Below are 23,600 nucleotides of genomic sequence, written 5' to 3' on the forward strand. Positions count from 1 at the left end.
TGTATAACACAGGGGACAGGGACTCAGCCACAGGGCCACGGGCTCTGCAGAGTGGTGGCCTCTTCACGGAGCAATACTGAGGATCATCACTCCGGGCACATCCAGGAATGAGGTGTCTCTGAACCTCACTCAGTCATGTCAGTCACCATGACACCATCCGAGGTTCCTGGAAGTTGTGTCACCCAAAGGTGATGGACACAGGGGCCATGTTCCCCATTCCCATCCTCCTCTCTGTCCTCATGCCATGATCTCATCTGCTCTGCTGAGCTCATGCTCCCAACCCACCAGCCTCCCACCCCTTCCTCTGGCCCTGTGGATTCCCCAGAAAGGGAGATATGAGCTGGCCTGAGCTGCCCAGCGACAGGAACTCAGGAACCCGAGGGGCTCAGTTCATGGGTTAGAGAGTGGCCCAAACTCAGGCTGAGTGACCTCAGGCCCTCTGGTCCTGCCTGCAGGCAAGATGGTAGGGATCCTGCCACCCTACCCGGCTCTGAATGGATGACAGGGGACCCAGGCTCAACGAGCTTGGACCCATCCAAGGGGAAGTAATGACCCCACGGGGTCAGGCTTGACTCACGCTGCTTCTCCTGGAGGATGCTGGATGTGCACGGCGCGGTCCCTTCTCCTGCAGAAAAAGAAAAGAAACGTGAGCAGATCCTTGTCACTGTTGCCAGGCACTGTTTCCCAGGGAGGCTGCTTGGAGCTGCCTCTGGCCCTCACTTGACAGCTTGGGATGGGCAGAGGTATCTCCCACCACTTTATGCCCTGCTCTGCCATGCCCTGACCTAGCCCTTGGCCCTTCATGCCACACCTGATGCCATTTCTGGGGAGAGCACAGCCTGGCTCCTCTGCCTCCTCAGGCCTTTCCACCTCTGTCTTGTCCTCCAGCCCCTCCTCTCCTCCCTCCTCTACAAAGCAGCGGCTTCCCAGGAGCCGCCTGCCTCTCTATACTCACTGTCTCCTCTGAGGGTCCACACTGAACTCCAAGCCCACAAACCACTGCCAGGGCTCTGCCTCTGGCCCAGGCCTCTCTCCTTAGCTCTAGATCTGCGTATCCCACTGCCCCCCAGATGTCTTCTGTGGCCACTCCCAAACACTGCACACTGCCCATGACCAAAGCTTCCCTAGAAGCCTGCGGCCCCTCCCAAAATGTGTCTGTGGCTTCCTCTAGGGCCCCAGTTCTCTGAGGAAGGGTTCCAAGGCACAAAGTGAAGTCACCTCCTGGTCTCCCCAAGGGACTCGAGAACCCTGCCCCATGCAAAGCTACCTCATTTCCTCCCCTGCAGAACTGAAGGGCAACTCCAGTCTACGAACCTACTCCATCTCCGCAGCCCACACTCCAGGGCCTGCAGTGGGTGACTCCTCTCCTGACCCTGTGCCTGCCTCTCACATGAAACTTCTCCAGGTGTGTCCATCGGAATCCATCACCCTGTTTCTGCAGCCCTCTGCCTGCCAGGGCCGCCTTCATGGCCCATGTCCCCTGAATCCTGGGATCATGGCCCCCGGGCCCTCTTGAAAGCAGGCAGGGGTAAACAGTGGGAAGAGCGTCCAGCTGGAATCTGGAGGCTGACTCCGTTTTAGGCTCCCTCTGGCCCACTGTGTCTCATAGGGTCCAGCACTCTCCCTCTCTGGGTTCATTCCTACAAGATAGCAGGGATCCAGTACTCGCTAAGAATCTCCAAGTCCTGAATGCCCTTGAGTGACACTGAATTATGACTGGATACCTGGATTCAAATGCCAGCTTCTTCACTTACGAACCATGCACCCTTGGGCAAGTTACGCAACCTGTATATGCCTCAGTCTTCCAATCTATAGAATGGGGATAGTACTGGTACTTGCCTCAGAGGGTTACTGTGGATATTAAATGATTAATATACGTAAAGCCTGCTGGGCACGGTGGTTCATGCCTGTAATCCCAGCACTTTGGGAGACGGAGGTGGGCAGATCACCTAGAGGTCAGGGGTTTGAGACCAGCCCGGCAACATGGTGGAACCCTGTCTCTACTAAAATACAAAAATTAGCCGGGCGTGGTGGCGCATGTCTATAATCCCGAAGCTACTCGGGAGGCTGAGGCAGGAGAATCACTTGAACTCAGGAGGTGGAGGTTGCAGTGAGCCGAAATCACGCCTCTGCACTCCAGCCTGGGTGACAGAATGAGACTCTGTTTCCAAAAAAGAAGACAAATAAAATATATATATATATATATATGTGTGTGTGTAAAGCCTTCAGAACACAGTCAGACACATAACAGGTGTTCAATTAGTGAGGATGATTCTGATTCTTGGTTTTTTACTTGTTTACCTCTAACAATTGATTCAAGACCTTGTCCCTTTTGTCTTCATCATGATCCCAGGTGGAGCCAGACAGAGAGAATCAATGGTTAATGCTAGATGCCAGCTCACAGCACTCCCCAGACCCAGGGGCCGTGACGAAACCTAGGCCCAAGAAGGGCCCAGATAGAGAACAGAGACCTGGATGCCATCATAAAGCAGTCCCCACACAGCACAACAGGATGGGAACAGACTGTTTCCCAGGTGCAAGAGCAGCACAGATGTGGACGGGAACAAGGAATGACCCAGTGGCCGATACACAGGTCAGGGAGCGAAGGCCCGCACCATGTCTGAGCGCCAGTTAAGGCCCATCACACTTTGCTGCCCCTAAAGAAAGTCAGCTTTGAGCACCCAGCAGAACTGGGGCCTAGCAGAGAAATGGAGACATGCATTCGAAAAAACACCTCCTATGGGCCGAGCCCCCTACTAGGGGCCGTGGGGGATGCAGAGATGAGGAAGTCAGGGTGAGGAAGGAGCAAGCACACCACGGTGCAGGGCAGCGCATCGCTGACTGCAGTGACAGGCAAGACCGGCGGAGACAGAGGGACAGGGAAAGAGTCATTCTGACTGAGGACCCCAAGGAAGCCTGTGCCAGAGCAGAGATTTCAGTTCTGACAGTAGAGGAAAGGGCTTGGCGTTCCAAACCAGCCAGCAAGATCACGTTTATGGAATGCCAAGTTCAAGGCAAAGCGGGGGTGTGAGAGAGCGCGGCCCTGGGAAGGAAGACCATTCACAGATAAGAAAACCAAGGCCTGAAGAGGTGAAGGGGCTTGCAGACTCTTCCAAATCCAAACCTTCTGCTTTTTCTATCACACTCCACCTAAAGGCAGCTGCAGAATGAGGGAGGCCCCATGCAAAAAGGAAATGCAAGGTCCCTTTTTCAAACAGAAAAAAAAATGTTGCTAAAGGTACTAAAATATAACATTTTTCCTTTTCCCTGAGGATGCTCTAAAACCTATTATGGTGTTTTCTTTCTTTCTCTCTTTCTCTCTCTCTCTTTTTTTTTTTTTTTTGACGCAGTCTCGCTCTGTCACCAGGCTGGAGTGCAGTGGCGCCATCTCGGCTCACTGCAACCTCCGCCTCCTGGTTCAAGCGATTCTCCTGCCTCAGCCTCCTGAGTAGCTGGGACAACAGACACTCACCACCACGCCCAGCTAATTTTTGTATTTTTAGTAGAGATGGGGTTTCACCATGTTGGCCAAGATGGTCTCAGTCTCTTGACCTGGTGATCCGCCCACTCCAGCCTCCCAAAGGGCTGGGATTACAGGCGTGAGCCACTGTGCCCAGTCAGTGTTTTCTATTTGCTACTATTATTTTCTCATGCCCAGGGATACTCGAGGGATGAGTGCAGGCCCTCCCAGGCCCCAGGGCCCTCGCTCCTTAGCTTGGCATACACACACAGGCCCCACCAGCACCCAGGATCCCCCTCCTGCCAGCCACTGGGCCAACAAACCATGCTGTGAGTGACAGTTGGAAAGTTGAGCCAAGTATGTGCCCCTCCCACAGGCCTCCTGGCCCCATCCAGGGTAGACAAGAGTCTTGCAACCTCCACGCTGAAATGCACTAGGTGAGTGAGAGGTTTATTCCCCTCTGAATCACCCTTGGAATGCTCTATGGCACTGCCAGCCCAGGGTGGGGATAGCTGCCTCGCCCCAAGACATGGTGGAGTATGAGCACCTAACCTCAGCCCTGCCTACACCCAGGCTCTGGCATGCAGGGAGGCCAGCGGCTGTTTATGGGCAGGGGTAGGGAAAAGAAAGCTGGGTGGGGGTGGGGCTGAGAAGCCAGAGGTCAGAAGAGTCGGAGGCCAAGATCCCAGGAGGCTTCAAGGCAGCAGGAGGCAGAACCATGTGAGAATTGCCCACCAAGTACCCCCGCACGTATGCACTGTCCCATTAGACTTCACTTACAAAACACAAACTTGGCCAGGCACGGTGGTTCACGACTGTAATCCTAGCACTTTGGGAGGCCAAGGTGGGCGGATCACCTGAGGTCAGGAGTTTGATACCAGCCTAGCCAACATGGTGAAACCCTGTCTCTACTAAAAATACAAAAATTAGCTGAGTGTGGTGGCGCACGCCTGTAATCTCAGCTACTCGGGAGGCTGAGGCAGGAGAATCACTTGAACCCAGGAGGCAGAGGTAGCAGTGAGCCGAGATAGTGCGACTGCACTCCAGCCTGGGCAACAGAGCAAGACTCCGTTTCAAACAAACAAACAAACAAACTTGAAGATAACACTATTCAGACTTCAGAACAGCAAATCCAATACCTGCAGCCCTCTGGAGCGCTGGCCCTGAGCCCTGACTGTTACACAGATGCTTCTGGCATTTCTCGGGCATCTACTATGTGTCAGGCCCTGGAGGAGGGGAGGACTCCAGCGCAGGGAGGGGCCAGGCCTGAGTCATTACCTCCACATTCTCACGCCAGGCCCGGAGCTGGTACTCACAGAAACAATTTACGAGTTCTCCAGACCATCCAATACTTTCATTACCAGGGTGGAAATATGACTTTAGCCTGGGCAGGATGTCCAGAGGTGGGGAGGTGGGCAAGCTGGGGAGGTGGGCAAGGATGAGAGTTGGGGTTGCTGGGGATACTGAGGATGCAGCTGGGGTTGCTGGGAATGCAGAGTTCAGAGGCCGGAAGAAGCTCAAGGACCCAGGTGAGAAGAGGCCATGAGGTGAGTGTCCTAGAATCGCCAGTGCACAGGCTGCACGTGGGTAAGAAGAGGGAAAATGTCAGAAAGGAGGTCGGGGCCAAGCTCTGGGTCTCCTCAAAGCCCGCCGTGAAGGCTATGCCTGGACACGCAGGTGCTTTCTGGCTTGCCTAGTACTTTCCCGCACACAAAATCGTTGGATTCCACGCCTGTGCAGTAAGGCTGCTGAGCCTCAGCAAGATAAAATCACTTCCCCAACGTTGGGATCTGGTCCCTCGGACACCCCAATACTGGCAAGGGCTATTCCCACAATTTCACCGTGCCCTCTATTGGTGGGGGGCTTCCTAGAGCAGGGGCTTCCCAGGGCGGCTCAGGCAGCCTGGGTAGTGCTTCCTAGAGGAGGAAGGCATGGGACAGGGGAAGGCTGCCACAGTCAGGGGCTGAGGGGTGGGGAGGTGGGGAGCAGAGAAGGGGACATTTACAAGGGGCGCAGAGAGGATGCGTCCAGAGGCTTGGGGACTGGCTGATGTTTGCTTTGGGCTTCATCTTTCCTGCAGCGCAGCCTGAGCCAGGCATCCTGGGGATCCCAGGGCTGGTGAAGACACCGACGGGGTCCGGAACAAGCCCTGCTGTTTGACGAGGTAAGTGTGGGGCCCGGACAGCAGGAAGCCGGCCTTGCCTACCCAGTCCAAGCCGGCTCCATCTTCCCTGGAAACCGCCAGCGAGGGAGGAGCCGGCTTGAACCTGGCTTCCTGATTTAGCAGGCTCCCAGGACGAGGGTGATTAACCAACTGTGCAGCTGGCTCAGCTGCCGCCTAAATGAGACCCCACTTAGCCTGGAGCTTTGCAGGGCTCATGGGCCCGACAGCTTTGCCTCTGCTGGAGCTTGTTTCCAGCGGAGGAGCTGCCAGAAACTCCCGCAGACAGGATGGGCTACGTGGAGAGGGCTACGGGCCGGGAAGGCCGGGGTTTTGTCGCGCACCCCAAGCTCTGGGCCCCAGGAATCTTGCCTGTCTTGAACTCACACAGCCCTGGAAGGCTGAGCCACATCATCTCTTCTGAGAAGAGACTCCCAAGTCCCGCGAATGGTTTCCTGAGTAATTTTATATCTCTTCTTCCAATTCCCTTCCAACAAATCGTGAGTTCCCCAAGAGCAAGAGAAGCAAAATGTGTGGCCAAGAACAGAAGCCCTTTCGGCAAACTTCTGAAACAGGAGAGCCTTCCTGCATCAAACTGGAGAGTTGGTGGCTGCGGGGGGAGTGGTTCAGACAGATGGGGCCTTGGAGAATAAAGAACTGGGAATTCTCCTCCTGATAAACCAGAAAGTGTCAGGGACAGCCCCTGTGGAGCAGGGACAGGAGCCGCTAAAGCCACAATTTGCCCTGGGCTCTCCCCTTACTCAGCACTGGGAGCCCTGGCCAGGCTCCGGGCCAGACTGGTGACTTTGCTCATGAAGGCTGGCTGAGGAGGGAAGACCTGCACGCTCCTCCCTGCTCAGACCACTCCCAGCATGGAGCCTCCCGTGAGCTGCAGGTTGAGACTCACGCTCATTACCCCTCACCTGGCCCAGCATAAGCCCTTACACTCATTCCCTGGCCCCTCCTGTTCTCCTCCACATTGGCTTCTGGAATAATCTTTCCAAAAAGTGGCTCTTCGCTCCCCCCTGCTTAAACCATTCAGTCGATCCACAGGGACACTCCCAAGAAGGCCCCCAACTCCTCAGCCTGGCATTCGAGGTCTTCATTTCCAGCTTTTCCACCCCTGTCTCTTCTCCAAGACCTCCCACCCCTTTTTACCATCCCCTAGCTCCACACCTCACCCCCAGCCCAATGCTTCACACCCCAACCTCAGTCAGGACAAACTCCCCTAAATCTCCCTGCTTCCCATACCTTTTATTCTACATCTTTTCCATGTCTTTTATTTCATCAATATGTTATGTTGCATCGATTGATTTTCACATAATAACTTTGCATACCTGGGCTAAATTCCACTTAGTCCTTGACAGATCTTGTATTTCACTGTTCTTTTATGCTTGGGGTTTTTATATCTCTTCCAGGACAATTTATACTAACAATCTATGAGCTGTCATTTAAGGAATGACAACCTCATAGTTTGTCCAACCTCAGTCAGGACAAATTCTCCAACTCTCCCTGCTTCCCTCACCTCCCTCTGCACCTTTGTCCCTGCAGCTCCCTCTGCCCTCAATGGTCTGTCCCAACCCCAGCAAAGCCTCCTTAGTTCCTTATGCAGCAGCTCCAGCGCTACCTCCTCTTTGAGCCCTCTGTGCCTTGTTCCCCATCTTGTTAGAGCAATTAGCTCACTGGACTGTCACTGACCCACCCCCGTCTGGGAGCCAGTCAATTCTGAGTCTACTTCTGAGTCATCTGTGTGTCCCCTGCGGTGACCAGCACAGGGTCTGACACAGAGTAAGTGTCCATTCCTGTGCACTGCATGCATAAGTGAGGGAGGGAACGTATGAGTGCACAATGAGCCCCTCACCGCTTGGGGCTCAGACAGGGAGGAAAGGGACACAACCAGAAAAGCACAGCTGTCAGCAGAATGGTCCGTGCTACAGATAAGAGATCAACTCAGCTCTGCTAGGCATGAGGACAGTGGTCTGGGAGAGGCTGGAGTATCAAGGAGGCTTCCCAGAGGCAGTGCCTGGGATTGTGGGAGCTAGAGATGAAGTCAGGGGAAGAGCTGGGGCAAAGGCAGGAAGCTGACGAGCTCCACGTGAGTTCAGGGATCTCTCTGCAAGCAGCCCCCCGGCCATTTGACTAGGATACAGTAGGAGATAGAAGAGGAGGGGAGGGATGGCCAGGAAGCCATGAATATCAGAATCAGAGATAACCTTGGAATTATTGGGTTCAGCAACAATTTGACAGCCCCTTTATGTCTCTCATGGTAGCTCTTCCAGGGCTGTTAGATTCCTGTAGTGATAGGAAACTCACTAACTCTGGAAATTTATGATTGTTAGAAGGAAGGCTGGAACCACATTGTGGATGGCCTTCTGTGCCAGGCTGGGGGATCTATACTTCATACTGCAGGCAACAAAGACCTACTTGCCAATTTCGTGGCAGAATGATAGGACTGGATTTCTATTTTAGAAGCATCGTGGTAGGATTGGATAAAGATGGTAAACTGACTACATGATCTAGTCTTTTTCTCCTCCTCCAGATCCCTAGAAAATGACATCAAGCATTTTTATGTGAATTAATCTTTAGTAGCACTGTAAAATAAGAAGTGTCCTTAGCAGACCAGAAACTGTGTGGCATCCGCAAAAGTTAAAAGGCAGAGAGATCTAAGGAAGGAGGCAGGACTGGTTACATAATTTTCAGGGTCCAGTATAAAATGACAATATGGGTCCCTTTGTTCAACCTAATTAAAAATTTCAAGATGGCAACAGTAGAGTAGAAAATCAAGTGTGTGGAGCCCTGTGTGACTGCAAAGGACAAATGCCCATAACGCTAGCCCAGGAGAAAGAAAACCCATAAGCTCAAGCCTGCAAAGAAAGGGCTGTGGCTTGGCGGGGTGCGGTGGCTCACACCTGTAATCCCAGCACTTAGGCCGAGGTGGGTGGATCATGAGGTCAGGAGTTTGAGACCAGCCTGGCCAACATAGTGAAACACTGTCTCTAATAAAAATATTTAAAAAATTAGCCATGGGAGGCAGGAGAATCACTTGAACCCAGGAGGCGGAGGTTGCAAGGAATTATCACACCACTGCACTCCAGCCTGGGCAACAGAGCAAGACTCCATCTCAAAAAAGCAAGATCTGTGGCCAGTGATGGAGGCAGCACAGAAGGAACAGCAGGCTCATGGGTGAAATATACAGAAGCAAAGAAACCTCTTGTGATCGATCATCTGGGCTTCCATAGTAGAGGAGCCAGGTGTCTTGGTCCTCCCCCAACCCCTGCTTATGCCAAGCAAAGCATCTGTCCCCAAGTGTGAGAAAGGATGACTGTTTGAAGGACAGGACACCATGGAAAGCTGAAAATACCCAAGAGGAATAAAGCAGAAGCAACTGGTTCAACTCACACCAGCGACATTTTCTACCTTCCCCAATAATTCGACGACAGCAGGTTTCATTAAACACATATATTCCTATCACTCAGAGATGGGCTGACAGGGAACTGCAAACACAAACTGGCTTATGCACAAATATTACTAAATATTAGATAAAAACCAACAACGTGGAAGGAAGATATCCAACTCAGTGACTGAAGGGAAGAGGGAATTGGACCTGTGGAGTCCTTAAACCCACTTAGTGTCACAGTCATTAGTGGCTCTCAAATTTTAGTATGCATCAAAATCACAGGACTAGTTAAAATGTGGATTCTGAGCCCTGTTCCTAGAATTTGACTGATTCAGTAGGTCTAGGGGTCTAGAAATGTGACCCCCAAAGTCACATTTCCAACCAGTTGCCAAGAGATGTTAATGCTGTTGGTCCAGGGGCCACTCTTTGAGAAGCATGTACCTAGATACAAGGTCATAAACCAGAGTCAGGGGGTGAATGGTAGGAAAAAATAGCTCTCTGGAAAGCTAGAGGCAGAGAAATTGATCAGGGATACCCAGGCAGTGACTGCTTCCTTCCTGTCAACAAGAACGTGGCCTTGCTGACACTAAGGTTGTCTTAAGAACAAGAAGAACCTAGATTGTAAATCATTCCTTAAATAACAGCTCATAGATTGTTAGTATACATTATCCTGGAAGAGATATATAAACCCCAAGTGTAAAAGAATAGTGAGATAACAAGATTTCTCAAGGACTGAGCGGAATTTATCACAGGAATGCAAAGTTATTCAGGATTTGAAAATCAATCAATGTAACATACCATGTTGACAGACTAAAAGACAAAAACCATATAAGCATCTCAATACATGTCTGCAAAAAAAAAAAAAAAAAAAGAAAATCCAGCAAAATCCAACACCTTTTTATGGTAAAAAATACATTCAACAAACTAGAAATAGGAGGGAACTTCATCAACTAGATGAAGGACAACAACAAAAGATTCATAGTTAACATCATATTTAACGGTAAAAGACTGAAAACCTTCCCCCTAAGATCAGGAATAAAACAAGATGTCTGCTGTCATTACTTCTGTTCAATATTATGTTGGAGACTCTAGTTAGGGAAATTAGATAAGAAAAGGAAATAAAAGCTATCCAGATTGGAAAGGGAAAAGTTCAACTACCTATTCAAAGATGATGTAATCCTATGCATAGAAAATACTAAAGAATCCCCTCCAAAATAAAACTAATAAATGAGTTCAGCAAGGTTGCAAGATAGAGGATCAATATACAAAACTCAATTATATTTCCATACACTTGCAATAAACGGTCTGAAAATGAAATTAAGAAAACAATTCCAGTTACATTAGCATCAAAAAGACTAAAATACTTAGGAATAAATTTAACAAAACAAGTGCAAGACTTGTACACTGAAAACTTTAAAACATCATTGAAAGAAATTAAAGAAGACTTACATAAATGTAAAGACTTCTCATGTTCATGGATTGGAACTGATATTGTTAAGATGACAATACTCCTCAAATTGATCTACAGAGTCAACACAATCCCTATCAAAATCCCCACTGGCATTTTTGCAGAAATTGACCTAAAATTCATATGGAAGTGCAAGAAACACAGAATAGCTAAATAATCTTGCAAAAGAAGAACAAAGCTAGTGGACCCCCACTTCCTGATTTCAAACTTACCGCAGGTGTACAGTAATCAAGACTGTGTGGCATACTAACATATACACATGAGTGGAATAGCACTCAGAGTCCAGAAATAAACCCATATGTCTATGATCAATTAACTTTTGACAAACCTGCCTAAACAATTCAATGGATGAGAGATAGTCTTTTCAATAAATGGTGCTGGGAAAACTAGTTAATCATGCTCAAAAGAACTCCTACCTCACACCATACACAAAAATTAATCCAAAGTGGATCAAAGACCTAAATATAAGAGTTAAAACTATAAAACTTTACAAAGAAAACATGGGGGTAAATCTTCATGACCTTGGATTGGGCAATGGTTTCTTAGATATGGCACCAAAAGCACAGACAATAAAAGAAAAAATAGATAAACTGAACTTCATCAAAATTTTAAGATTTTATACTCCAAAAGACATTATCAAAAAAAAAAGTATAAAGATAACCCACAAAATGGGAGAAAGCATATCTGAAAAGGGTCTGGTGTCCAGAATTCATTAAAGAACCCTTACAACTCAACAATAAAAAGACAAATAACCCAAATTTTAAATTGGCAAAAGATTTCAGCAGACATTTCCCCAAAGGAGATAAACAAACGATGAATAAGCACATGAAAAGATACTCAACATCATTAGTCATTAGAGAAATGAAGATCAAAACCACAATGAGACATCACTTCACACCTACTAGGATGGCCATATCCAAAAAGGCAGCCAGTATCAAGGGTTGGCAAGGATGCAGAGAAATTGGAACCTTTTTACATTACTGGTGGAAATGTAAAGTGGGGCAGCTACTTTGGAAACGAATTTGGCAGTTCTTCAAAAAGTTAAACAGAATTGCCATATGATATGGCAATTCCACTCCTATGTATATCAGCAAGATAATCGAAAACATATCCACACAAAAACTTGCATATGAATACTTACAGCAGCATTATTCGTAATAGCCAAAAAGTAGAAACAACTCACATGTCCATCAACTGGGATAAATGAGACATGGCTTATCCATACAATGGAGTCATACTCAGCCATAAAATGCAATGAAGCACTGACTCATGATGCTACAACATGGATGAATCTCAAAAACATTACGCTAAGGGAAAGTAGTCACACACAAAACGCTACATATTGTTTGATTCCATTTATATGAAATACCAAGGGCTGGGGGAAGGGGAATGGTGAGTGACCACTAATGGGTATGGGGCTTCTTTTTTCAGAAATGAAAATGTTCTTGGGTCGGGCACGGTGTCTCACGCCTGTAATCCCAGCACTTTGTGAGACCAAGGTGGGCAGATCACTTGAGGTCAGGAGTTCAAGACCAGCCTGGCCAACATAATGAAACCCCGTCTCTACTAAAAAAATAACAAAAATTAGCCAGACCTGATGGCGGGCACCTGTAATCCCAGCTACTTGGGAGGCTGAGGACGGAGAATCGCTTGAATCCGGCTGGCAGAGGTTGCAGTGAGCCGAGGTCGTGCCACTGCACTCCAGCCTGAGCAACAGAGCGAGACTCCATCTCATAAAAACAAAAAGAAAGAAAAGAAAAAATATTATTGAGCTAGATAATGGTGATGGTTGCATCCCTTCATGAATATACTAAAACCGCTGAATTGTACATTTTACAAAAAGGTGGGTTTTATGGTATGGGATTTATATCTCAATTTTTAAAGAAGATTTTGGCAAGACCTGCTTCACTTGAATCGTGGTAATGGCAGCGGTGTGCCTCCTTAGATCCTTCGAATGAAGATGTCTCCTGCTCTGTGTTAGAATCTCACCTATGATCTTTGGCTGACTAATCCAGTCGTAAGTGTGCAGTTATTCCCACCCATCTCTAACCGACCAGAAAACTCCGAAATGTTCTAAAACATGCAGACCGAGACTTTTAAAAATGTAGCATCAGCCCATGCTTCCATGAATTAAGATCAGATTGCTAGTCAAAAGAATCAATCAGAGCACATGAAAATGAAAAGATGATTTTTAAAAATAAACAAACAAACCCCAGGCCTGGCACAGTGACATACGCCTGTAATCCTAGCACTTTGAGAGGCTGAGGCGGGAGGATCGCTTGAGCAAGACCAACCAGGACAACACAGCGAGAGCCTATCTCTACAAAAAATTAGGCAGGTGTGGTAGTGCAAGCCTGTGGTCCCAACTACTCGGAAGGCTGAGGCAGGAGAATGAGACCCAATCTCTAAAAACGAAATGCAATACAGAAGAGCTGACCTGCAGAATGGAGACTGATGAAGAGAAAATGGGTGAGTTGTTGGTTAGAGCCAAGGCCTATTCTCAGAATGCACCAAGGACCAAGAAATATGAATAAGAAGAACAAGGTGACATGTGGTTAGAAAAGTCTCTGGAAGGATAAAACAGAGAAAGAGATACTTAAAGAAACAATGAAAAGAAGGCTTCACAGTAGGGAAAGCGTACAACCAGGTGCGACATGACCAACAAACACCCCCACAACAAACACCTACTCAGAAACATGGCTTGAAATTTCAGAATACAAGGAATAAAGACTTAAAAACCTAAAGGCTGGGCATGGTGGCGAACGCCAGTAATCCCAGCACTTTGGGAGGCTGAGGTGGGCTGATCACTTGAGGCCAGGAGTTCGAGACCAGCCTGGGCAACATGGTGAAACCCTGTCTCTATTTAAAAAGCAGGAAAGAAAACAATTTTAAAAACTTAAATCTTCAGGAAGAGTAAAAACTGTATTACTCACAAAGGAATGAGAATCAAATTGATCTCAAACTTCTCAGCAACATCACTAAATTCAAGAAGGCCATGGAGGAATAGCTGCGGAGATAGTTGGGAATGTGATTATGGAGGCAGATAAGCTTGCATTCAAATGAGCAAGCCAAATAAAGACACGTTTAGCAATGCAAGGACCTAGAAAACTGCTATCCACAGTTCCTACCTGAAAGAATTACTAGCAGAGACATGCTGGTGAAAAAAGAAAGTAAATCCAAGAGGAGGTCAGGGAATTGAGGAAGTAGCAGTGAGAGCTACATGCTATAAAGGGCGAATTTTACTGAATATAAATCATAGCTCAAAATACTTAACCCAAAAAGAAGGAGAAGGAGGAGGTGGTGGGGGAGGAGTTGTCACTGCCAAAGCCGCCATGATGAGAAAACAAAACCCTCCCCAAAAGTAAAACAGCAAAACTTATCATTAAGTTGAAATAAGAATTGACAACATGAAACCAAACGGACAGGGGCCATGGGAGCTGGGGAGTTAGGAAGAGAAGGAAGAAGAAAGGTACCAACGTCCTTCCCTGTTCAGGGGATAGGATAGATAGAGCTACTGACTTAATCCAAACTCTGGTAGAAAATGACAGTTTTTATTTTTAATTTTTGTTTTCTTTTCCGAGACAGGGGCTCATTCTATCACCCAGGCTGTGTTGCAGTAGAGCAAGCATGGCTCACTGCAGCCTCAACCTCCTGGGTTCAAGCGACCCTCTCACCTCAGCCTCCAGAAGAGCTAGGAACACAGGCGCATGCCACCACCCCCAGCTAATTGTTTAATTCTTTGCAGAGGCGGGGGTCACTATCTTACCCAGGCTGGTCCCAAACTCCTGGGCTCAAGCGATCCTCCCACCTCGACCTCCCAAAGTATTGGGATTACCGGCATGAGCCACTGCGCCTGGCCAAAAATACCAGTTTTCAAATGTGTGTTAAAACTGTACGTTTCTAGAACTGCAGAAAAAGGAGATATATAAGAAATTTGATTGTGTCAATAAAAAACAGGAAAAAGGGAAGGAGAAAACTGTATTGATAATAGCTTAAATTTTACAGAGAATTTGTAACCCAACATATATGGTGTAGATAATGTATCTATTTTTTAACTCATAAGGAATGTTCACACACACACACGCAAGACCGTGGTTTAGACAAGAAAGAATTTCAAAAAGATATCACTTTGGGGTCACATGGTCTGATCATAGTGGAATAAAATTGCTAATTAACAAGAAAAAAAATCTATTTGTCAGGATTCTTGTACACGGCTCTCAACAGTTCTTTGTGTAAAGAGGAGAAACATGGAGGTTTTGAACTCTGTAGACATGACGGACAGTGAGAGGGCGACTTATCCTAACCCTGTGGAATGTGGCCAATATGGCTGGATGCAGCTTTTCTGGGGACTGAAGGTTATACAATTTTGGGGTCCCCTTTTAAGGAAAAGATTATCCCCCCGAAAAAGCTTACTCTTGTAAATTTTACCAAAAAAAAGTAATGGGTAAAAAAGCAAAAAAAAAAAAAAAAAAGTAACCTTGCTAGGACCCTCTCTCTTGGAAGGGAACTGTGCGTGTGTCATTTTAAAAACAGGATTAAAATGCTCCTATCTCTAGAATTAGAAAAGCACAAATCACACAAATCTGGAGAAAAAAATTAATGAAATAAAAGCAATGTTAATTTACAAAACTAGAGAAAACGGTAGACAATAGAACTGATTAATAAAAGTAAGAGCTATTTCTTTGAAAAGACCTTTGAAATAGGTAAGCCTTTGGCAAAACTTACTAAGAATGAGAGAGAGAGAGAGAGAGAAAGAGAAGGATGGAGGGAAGGGGAAAAACACAAAGTACAAAGGAACAATGAGGGGAATGAGAAAGAAGTCACAACTTTCAGAAGTTAATTGCTTTCAACTTGATGAGGGGTATTTCTGGAATCCTAGCGCGAGGGTCATGCTTACTGGTGAAACACTGGGATGTTTCCATCACAGCACTTCAGTCAGGAAGTACTGAGTCCAATCAGAAAGCCTGCGACCACTTCTGTCATTCTACATTGACCTGGAGATCCCATGCAATGCAGTTTAAAAGGAAAAATAAGAAGGGAGAGTAAATGCTGGCAAAAATATAACTGTTAAGATTTGTAAACAAGGCTGGGTGCAGTGGCTCACACCTGTCGTCCTAGCATTTTGGGAGGCCGAGGCGGGCAGATCACTTGAGGTCAGGAGTTTGACACCAGCCTGGCCAACATGGTGAAACCCCATCTCTACTAAAAACACAAAAAGTAGCCGGGCATGGTGGCGGGCGCCTGCAATCCCAGCTATTTGGGAGGCTGAGGTAGGAGAATCGCTTGAACCCAGGAGGCAGAGGTTGCAGTGAGCCAAGATCACACCACTGCACTCCAACCTGGGTGACAGAGCAAGACTCTGTCTCCAAAAAAAAGAAAGAAAGAAAGAAAAGATTTCTAAATGATGTGATGCTCTAACTAGGAAAAACCCAAGAGAATCAACTGACAAACTATTAAAACCAACAAGAAATGCCAGCGAAGTAGCAATATTTCAAAGACATAGCAGACTAGTAATTTACATCCAGAATATATATGAAGATCTCCTAAAATCCAGTAAAAAGGATAAACAATCCAATAGCATATGGGCAAAAATGGTGTTTAAGAAATTCAGAGAAAAGAAAATAGGATCGGTCAACACATTTATGAAAAGATGTTCAATCTCACTGGAAACCGGGTAAAGACAAAGCAAGACAAGAAAACATTTTCACTCAGCCGTTAGATAAAATGTTGAAGTTTGATAATATCAAATCTGGTAACACATTGTGGGGAAATGGCTAACTTAATCCATGGTTGGTGTGCAAATATACATTTGCACCCTTTTTTGGAAAACCGTTTGACAGTACCTATTGCAATTTTGAATGCTTATACTTTAAACCCATAAAGCATTCTTACAATAATGAAAGACTCCAATGTCTATCACTGCAGAATGGTTAAATAAATTATGGTACAACTATGGTAGAGAATACTATAGTATAGGTAAAGATAATGAAGTGAATCTATATATATTCATATGAAAAGCTCTCCCAAGATCTTCTGTTAAATGTGAGGGAAGAGGTAAGTTGCAGCACTAATGTCTAATACCATCGACCTCTAGAGAGATACCCTCCACATTGTTCAACTCTGCAAGGAGGTCTGTAATTGAAGGAATAACTAAAGGAGAGACTTTGGTTTTATTTGTTGCGTTTGATTTTTTCCAGTAAGGATACATTTAAGAAATCAGATGGATATTTATTATGTTTGTAGAAGCATTATTCATGGTAGCTAAAACGTGGAAGCAACCTAAACGTCCATCATCAGATGAATGGATAAACAAAATGTGGTATATCCATACAAGGGAAAGTTACTCAGCCCCAAAATGGAATAAAGTACTGATTCCTGTTGCAACATGAATGAACCTTGACAGCATTATGCTAAGTGAAATAGGCCAGACACAAAAGGACAAATACTGAATGATCCCACATATGTAGGGTACCTAGAGAAGTCAAATTCATGGAGACAGAAAGTAGAATGGTGTTTACCAAGGGCTGGGGAAAGGAGAATGGGGAGTTGGTCTTTGACCCCCACAGAGTTTCAGTTGTGGAGGATGACCAAGTTCTGGCGATGGTTGGTGGTGATGGTTGCAGGGCAATGTGAATGGACTTAATGCCACTGACCTGTACACTTAAGAATTGCTAACATGGGCCGGGCGTGGTGGCTCACGCCTGTAATCCCAGCACTTTGGGAGGCCGAGGCAGGTGGATCACTTGAGGTGAGGAGTTTAAGACCAGCCTGGCCAACATGGCAAAACCCTGTATCTACTAAAAATACAAAAATTAGCTGGGCGTGGTGGTGCATGCCTGTAATCCCAGCTACTCAGGAGGCTGAGGCAGGAGAATCACTTGAACTCGGGAGGTGGAGGTTGCAGTGAGTCGAGATTGTGCCATTGCACTCTAGCCTGGGCAACAAAGCAAGACTCCATCTCAAAAAAAAAAAAAATTGTTAAAATGGTAAATTTTATGTTATGCATATTTTACTACAATAAGAAATGTTACACAAAAATAAGACAAACAATTGCAAAAATAATAACAGTATAATAATAATAATATTTGAACAATTGTAAAATAATAGTAATAACAACATGCTTCTGGGTGTTCAGCTCATGCTAAAGGATCCCTTTCCATAAAAAAAAAAAATATATATATATATATACACACACACATACATATATACATATATACTGGGCCATATATTGCCAAAAAGATAAATATATAACCAAGCTTAAAATAAAAAATGTATGATACACAGTGCCAGAAACAAAAAAAGGAATCCAGAGACGAAAGCAGAAGCTGAGATAGAGGAGATCCGTGAATCCCATGAGTCAGACAAATAAAGAAAGAGGCTCCGGGATCAGAGCCTAAAAACCACACTGTGAACCTCACCAACCTGACCTCAGCCTATGGATGGCAAGGAGCTGATGTGGCACCCACTTTACAGCAGGGACCCTTGAAGGGCCATTGCATCCTTACAGGAACTTAAAAAAAGAACCTTCCTAGCGGAAGCGGCAAAGAAACCATTCACAGACAGTGAGAGAGAAAATTCACACATGAGTAATTAAAACCCTAAGCCTGTGCCACTTCTGGGTGTAGGGTCTAAATTTACACCACCCATGTAGAATGGAAACTCTAAACTATAAATTTAGCCTATAAAATATTCCAGATTAGTGAAACACTCAGGCCCAGCAGGAAAGAAAATAAGGCCGGTCTTTATGAGGACATTTTCCCAACCTAGGGCACACAAGACTCCCCCTAAAAACAAGAGAGAGGTAAGTGTGACCAAGATGAGTTCACAATCACAAACGAGAAACAAAACCCATGAGGTACATTAGTGTACACGCACACGCGTGCGCGCGCGCACACACACACACACAGCAGAATTAGCACCCTTGAGAACTGGAGGGATGAGAGCAGTCTGAAAGTGCTGATGAAATATATGACTTAAATGGTGAGGGAGAGAGAAGGTGAAATACAAAACAGAATTCAGGCTTAAACGGAAGAAGGTCGGCTCCCTTTGGAATGTGTGGAGCATAAGGAGTCTTTAGGAGATCCGGGTAGAGGTTAGCAGGAGGTTACCGAAAATGTGAGGGTGGGGCCCAGAAGAAAGGTCCTGGCTGGAGATACAGCAGGGAGTTGCCATCGAGGTGGCTGGAGCACCATGGAGGCAGTGTGACTGACCAGAGTGTCCAGCATGAGGGCGGGGGGTGCCTGGAATGAGCCCTGTGTCTAAGGGCAGGAAACTTGAAGAAGACAGGAGGATCCGCTCTGTCTATGCCACCAATTTCGATTGCATTCCTTTCCAGGAAGCGTTCATGGATCTTCATTTCCCCAAGACACTTCCCAGAGCCTCTCAGAGCCTGGACCCAGCCTGTCTTACTGTATAGTAACCCCTGGCTCTGATCTGTCGCTTCCACTCTGCTGTAAGCTTCTAAGGAGTGACAAGGCCATCCTGCTTGTCTCTGTTCCCCCTACACTGGGCACAGGGTCGAGCCCCTGTGATGGCTCCATAAATGACTATTGAAATGAATGTGTGTGTTCTGTCGTGTTGTGGGACTTCACGTTATGAATCCACATGAGAACGGGACTCGGAAGGAGCTGGAAATCCAGCTGGCTTCCTCTTCCGCTTACCGTCTTTCCTCTCTTCTTCCTGCTCCCCATTCTGTACTGGGAAGAAACACCACCAACCCTCGGACTCAGGCAAGCACTGCCCTTCATTCAATCGTGCCTGAGCACCAGGAAGCATCTGTGAGGGCTGCCACTTGTGCAAGACTGGCCATGCTTCTCCCCCTTCCATCATTATAAGAATGACCTGCTATCGAAAGCACTTTGCAAATATCATCTCATTTAATCATCGCAGCTTTTTTACTAGTCCTCCACTCTGCAGATGAAGAAACAGAAGCCCAGAGAGGTGATGTGACTTTTCCTGACCACAAAGTCATGGAGTGGCATGGCTGAAGTTCAAACCCAGGCTTCTCTAACTCCAACACTGCAGCTTCTGCCTCTCTCCTGGACTTCCCACTATGCTTCCTCATCCCCTGCCCTCCCGTGCGCTCCCAACTCACTCTGCCTCTTGCTCACCCGAAAGCCCTTAGTTCACACTGGGTCTGAGTCATATACTCTTTAGCAGACAAGTGGGGGTGGGGGATGGGAAGGGGATGGCCAAATGGGTGGTACCAATCCAGATTTGTCTTTTAGAGGCTACAAGCACTGTTGTGGGGCAGGACCTAGAATCCATGACCCCTTCTAGGCCCCCGCTGGGTTCTCGGGATGAAGGAAAGAGCAGCAAAGGACCCACTGGCAGATACATGGCTATGAAGACTGGTACGTTGTCTCTGGATTGCCCTTGGGGGCCAGACTCAGAGCCCCCCACCCCTTCTCATGGATGGGACAGTGGTACAGGGCACCTTTCCTTTCAGACTCATGGTTCCTTGAGCCTGACTTTGTTAGGGCCCAGAACTGTGCCAAGCCTTAGTCCAGTCAGGGAGGTGAAGCCCTGGACTGGGAATCAGAAGACCAGGAATCTGAGCCTAAAGTTGCCACCAATTTGGGGGACCTCGGACAAGACGTGGCTCCTCTGAGCCTGGGTTCTTTGTTGGTTAGATGGGATGATGACCACACCAAGCCTGCCCATTTCTCAGGATGGGTGCTTTGGCATGAGGAGAGCTCTGAACCAAGGGGGCAGGGATGGGGATGAGAAAAGGAACAGAGACAGGACAAGATGGTCACCACCAAGACAGCTGCCACCAAGGCAGCCGTTCTTGTGAGCTGGGCCAGGACCATCTCACTGAACACCTCCTAAGAGCATGGCCTTGCCCACTTGGCAACTCTGGGCCAGAGCACAACTGCGAATGACAGGAGCCAGAGAGGAAGGAGAAGAGACGATGAGGAAGAAATAAAGTAGGAGGAGTGGTATGTGGGGTGGGGAACGAGGGATGGAAGAAACCAACCTGAGGGTAACAGGTACAGAGGTTAGCACACTGCATCCCAGATGTGGTTCTAGCCCTGGCTCTGCTTCTCACTCCATTGTAACGTTAATCAAATACAGCCCTCAGCTGAAGATCTCTGAGGTTCAGTTTTCCATATATTAGCTCAGATTTTATGACTTCTTCAGCCACGCTGTCCATTTGCATTTTAAAGCCTTGCCCCATTGCTTCACTGTCAGGAGCCCTTCCTGGATCCCCTCTCCTGCCTCCTGAAAGTCATGCCTCTCCCTTCTGAGCTAACAGCCCTCAGCTTAAGCCTGATGCATATATCTTGATTTATACAGTGTCACACATCACAAGACAGAGGTCTCAGATGAATCACCTTTGGTTGCTCCTGCCAAGCACTTATACACAGTAGGTGCTCAACGAGCCTGTTAGTGATGAACAATAGCCAAGCAGATGGATAGATGGATGCCAAAAAGAATCAGCCTGCTTTGTAGGCTGATCAAACTCCTGGTCAAAACTCTTCTCCAAAGAAAGCCTCCTGGATTAATCCCCAGCCATATACTCCTTCTTCAACAGCTCAGCCCAAGGAAATCCTGATTCTCACTGCTGTCCTTCTCTTTCCCCTTAGACCTCAGCTCCTGTCCTGCTCAAAGGCTTCTCCAACTGTCACCCTCCTTATTCAGATTCCAGTACCAAAGACCTGGCAGTCCAAGGAGCTTGGACCCAGGCACCTGCCATTTATCACCCGTGCCACTGGTGTGGTCATTCTATGGACAAAGGAAGATCTTTTGAAGTACTCTGGAGCTGTTCTGCCACAGAAAACCCTACAGAAGTCCCCATGAGAGTTCCTGTAGGTGTCAGAATATCAGGGATGCTATGAAGGAGGAACCAAGGCAGATGGACTCTTCAAAGAAGACCCAAGTCCCAGCCCCAGTTGCCAGCCCTACACCCCACCCTGCAACACACCTATGTGCACATCCTGGTCATGAGAGAAGCAGAATCTCACCTTGATGCTCGTCCAGTTTCCCCATGGTCTCGATCTGCTCCACAAGGTCATTGGAGTTCCACTGGCTCATCCCAATGAGGATGGCATTCTTCCCTTCAGCCATCTCCTCTGTGGGAAGAAGCAGTGGTGAGCATGAGCAGGTGCAGCTAGGGACAGGTAGCCTGATCAGGAGCTTACGTCTGAGAGACATTTTCTCTTATGCTCTTTCTTCCTTGAGTTGAGGTGTACCTCGACTAGGTACTGTAGCTAGACAGTTACAAGACTTTCAGAGATTTGTCATTGCAAGAAGGTACTGTTGTACCCTACTGGACCTCCACGTGCTACAGCAAAAGAAAGTAACAAAAAGCCTGAAACCCCATAAAAAGTACCATTCCTAGCACTGAGGGCAGTATCTCTTGAAAGTCAGTGTGTTTGGGAAGAAAGAGCAAAACCTTGTCATTTGCAAGCAGTTTTTCCTTAAATTACTGACTTCTCTGACCCTCGATTTTCCCGCCAGTAAAATGGATCTGGCCACAGAGGTGTTGTGAGGATTAAATGAGATAATGGATGTAAAGGTCTTGGTGCAGAGCAGGTGCTCACAGATGACAGCCATGATGGTGATGTCATCACATGAGAAGTAACTCACCACCAGGAGTTGAGTGGATGAGTAACTGGAGGAGAAGAAACCTTCTGGTTCTAAGGAAGCTTTGAGCTGTATGGAACCTTTAGCCCCCATCTGAACTTTATGACCCTCTTAAAGCCTCCGTTCTCTCGCACTCCTCCCCTCAACCCTGTCTCTATCCTCGTTCTTTCCTTGTCTGAGCATAGTGATTCCTCTGGGAGAAACCAGTGGGGCAAGATTCCATAACCACACTGAAAAGAAGGCCCTGGGTCCCACACATCGCATACACACATCTAGTACCATCCCTCGTCCTACAAAGGGACATTTCTTCAAAGACAATCCCTTAGGCACATGTGCTGTCCTCCCCACACTTTGCCCAAAAACAGATGTGCCGTTCTGGTGAAGAGCTTTGTGCCCTCCCTCACAGAACAGACATCAAAGGGTGTTGAGGACAATCTCCAACCTTATGATAACTAAGAACAAAGGGTTGAGATCCATTTCACTGCCAAAGAACTTTACTAACAGAAGGAATCAATATGGTGGATCTGAAGCTTTGGGAGCTGTCCAGAGTTCTGATTCACTCTAGAGCTCAGTTGACCAGACCCCCAGTTCTTGTTAGGACATCTCCTCCTGTCTTATTTTATGTATCTATTTGATTGACTTAACAACAATTATCTAACCGTTACCACACACTGAGATTAGTATAAGTGCTTTACAAATATTAACTCAATTCTCATAACAATACAAAAAAGGTACAATTATTGTTATCCCCATTTTATAGGCAAGGAAACTGAGGAACAGAGTAGCTGAGGAATTCTTGCCCAAGGTCACTGGCTAGAGTCAGGATTCAAAACCAGGTATACTGTTTCAAGAGTCCTGAAATCCTGCCATCCTGATAGCCTGCCCTGGACATCCTGTATTGGCTGCCCACACTCCAGCCAGGCACCACACACATTCGGACAATTTCCTGAGCCTGGCGTGTTCCATCTGGGAAATGGTTTATTCCGTACTGGGCAGAGCCCTGACCAGGTTCCAGTGCAGATCCTGCTGCATGTGAGCTTTGTGCTTTTCCACACCCTCCACCACTGTGTCTGTTTTCCTATCTTTTAAACAACAATAACAATAACGCCTCTGGCTCTATAGCTCTGTCTAGCAAGCTGCTGTGAGGACAAATAATACAACAAATTTGAAAACACAACACAATTTGAGGTGCTGTAAACAAATATAAGGTCATATTATTCTTCGGGAAGCAGAATTATGAAGAGGTTAAGAGCTCAATTCTGGTGGTAGACAGATTGCTGTCAATCCTGGACCCACCATCTGCTAGCAATACAACTACAGTTTCCTCATCTAAAAAATGATATCATCGTAGTCCCTATGTCATCGGATTGTGGTGAGGATTAAGTGAGATGATGCAGGTAAGGTGTTTATAAGAGTGCCCCCCACACCATAAAAGCACAGGCTGAGATGCTATTGCACGATGGTGTCATCGCCACCATCACCACCAGCAGCAGCAGGAGCATGGGTGTCATGCCCTACGCTCACT

General features: G+C 46.9%; 1 protein-coding gene across 1 annotated transcript in view; it reads right to left on the minus strand.

The window, feature by feature from the left end:
* The window catches only part of PITPNM3 (PITPNM family member 3), an 84,959-nt gene that overhangs the window by 50,262 nt on the left and 11,097 nt on the right, over nucleotides 1-23,600 (minus strand). Inside the window, exons 2-3 of the mRNA XM_025362595.1 lie at nucleotides 21,454-21,561; nucleotides 578-625 (exon numbers count right to left, since the gene is read on the minus strand). Of these exons, the coding sequence (XP_025218380.1) occupies nucleotides 578-625; nucleotides 21,454-21,556 (151 nt within the window). The 5' untranslated portion in view covers nucleotides 21,557-21,561. The remainder of the gene's footprint in view (nucleotides 1-577; nucleotides 626-21,453; nucleotides 21,562-23,600) is intronic.

The sequence above is a fragment of the Theropithecus gelada genome, chromosome 16, assembly GCF_003255815.1.
Source record: "Theropithecus gelada isolate Dixy chromosome 16, Tgel_1.0, whole genome shotgun sequence".
In the NCBI taxonomy this organism is placed as follows: Eukaryota; Metazoa; Chordata; class Mammalia; order Primates; family Cercopithecidae; genus Theropithecus; species Theropithecus gelada.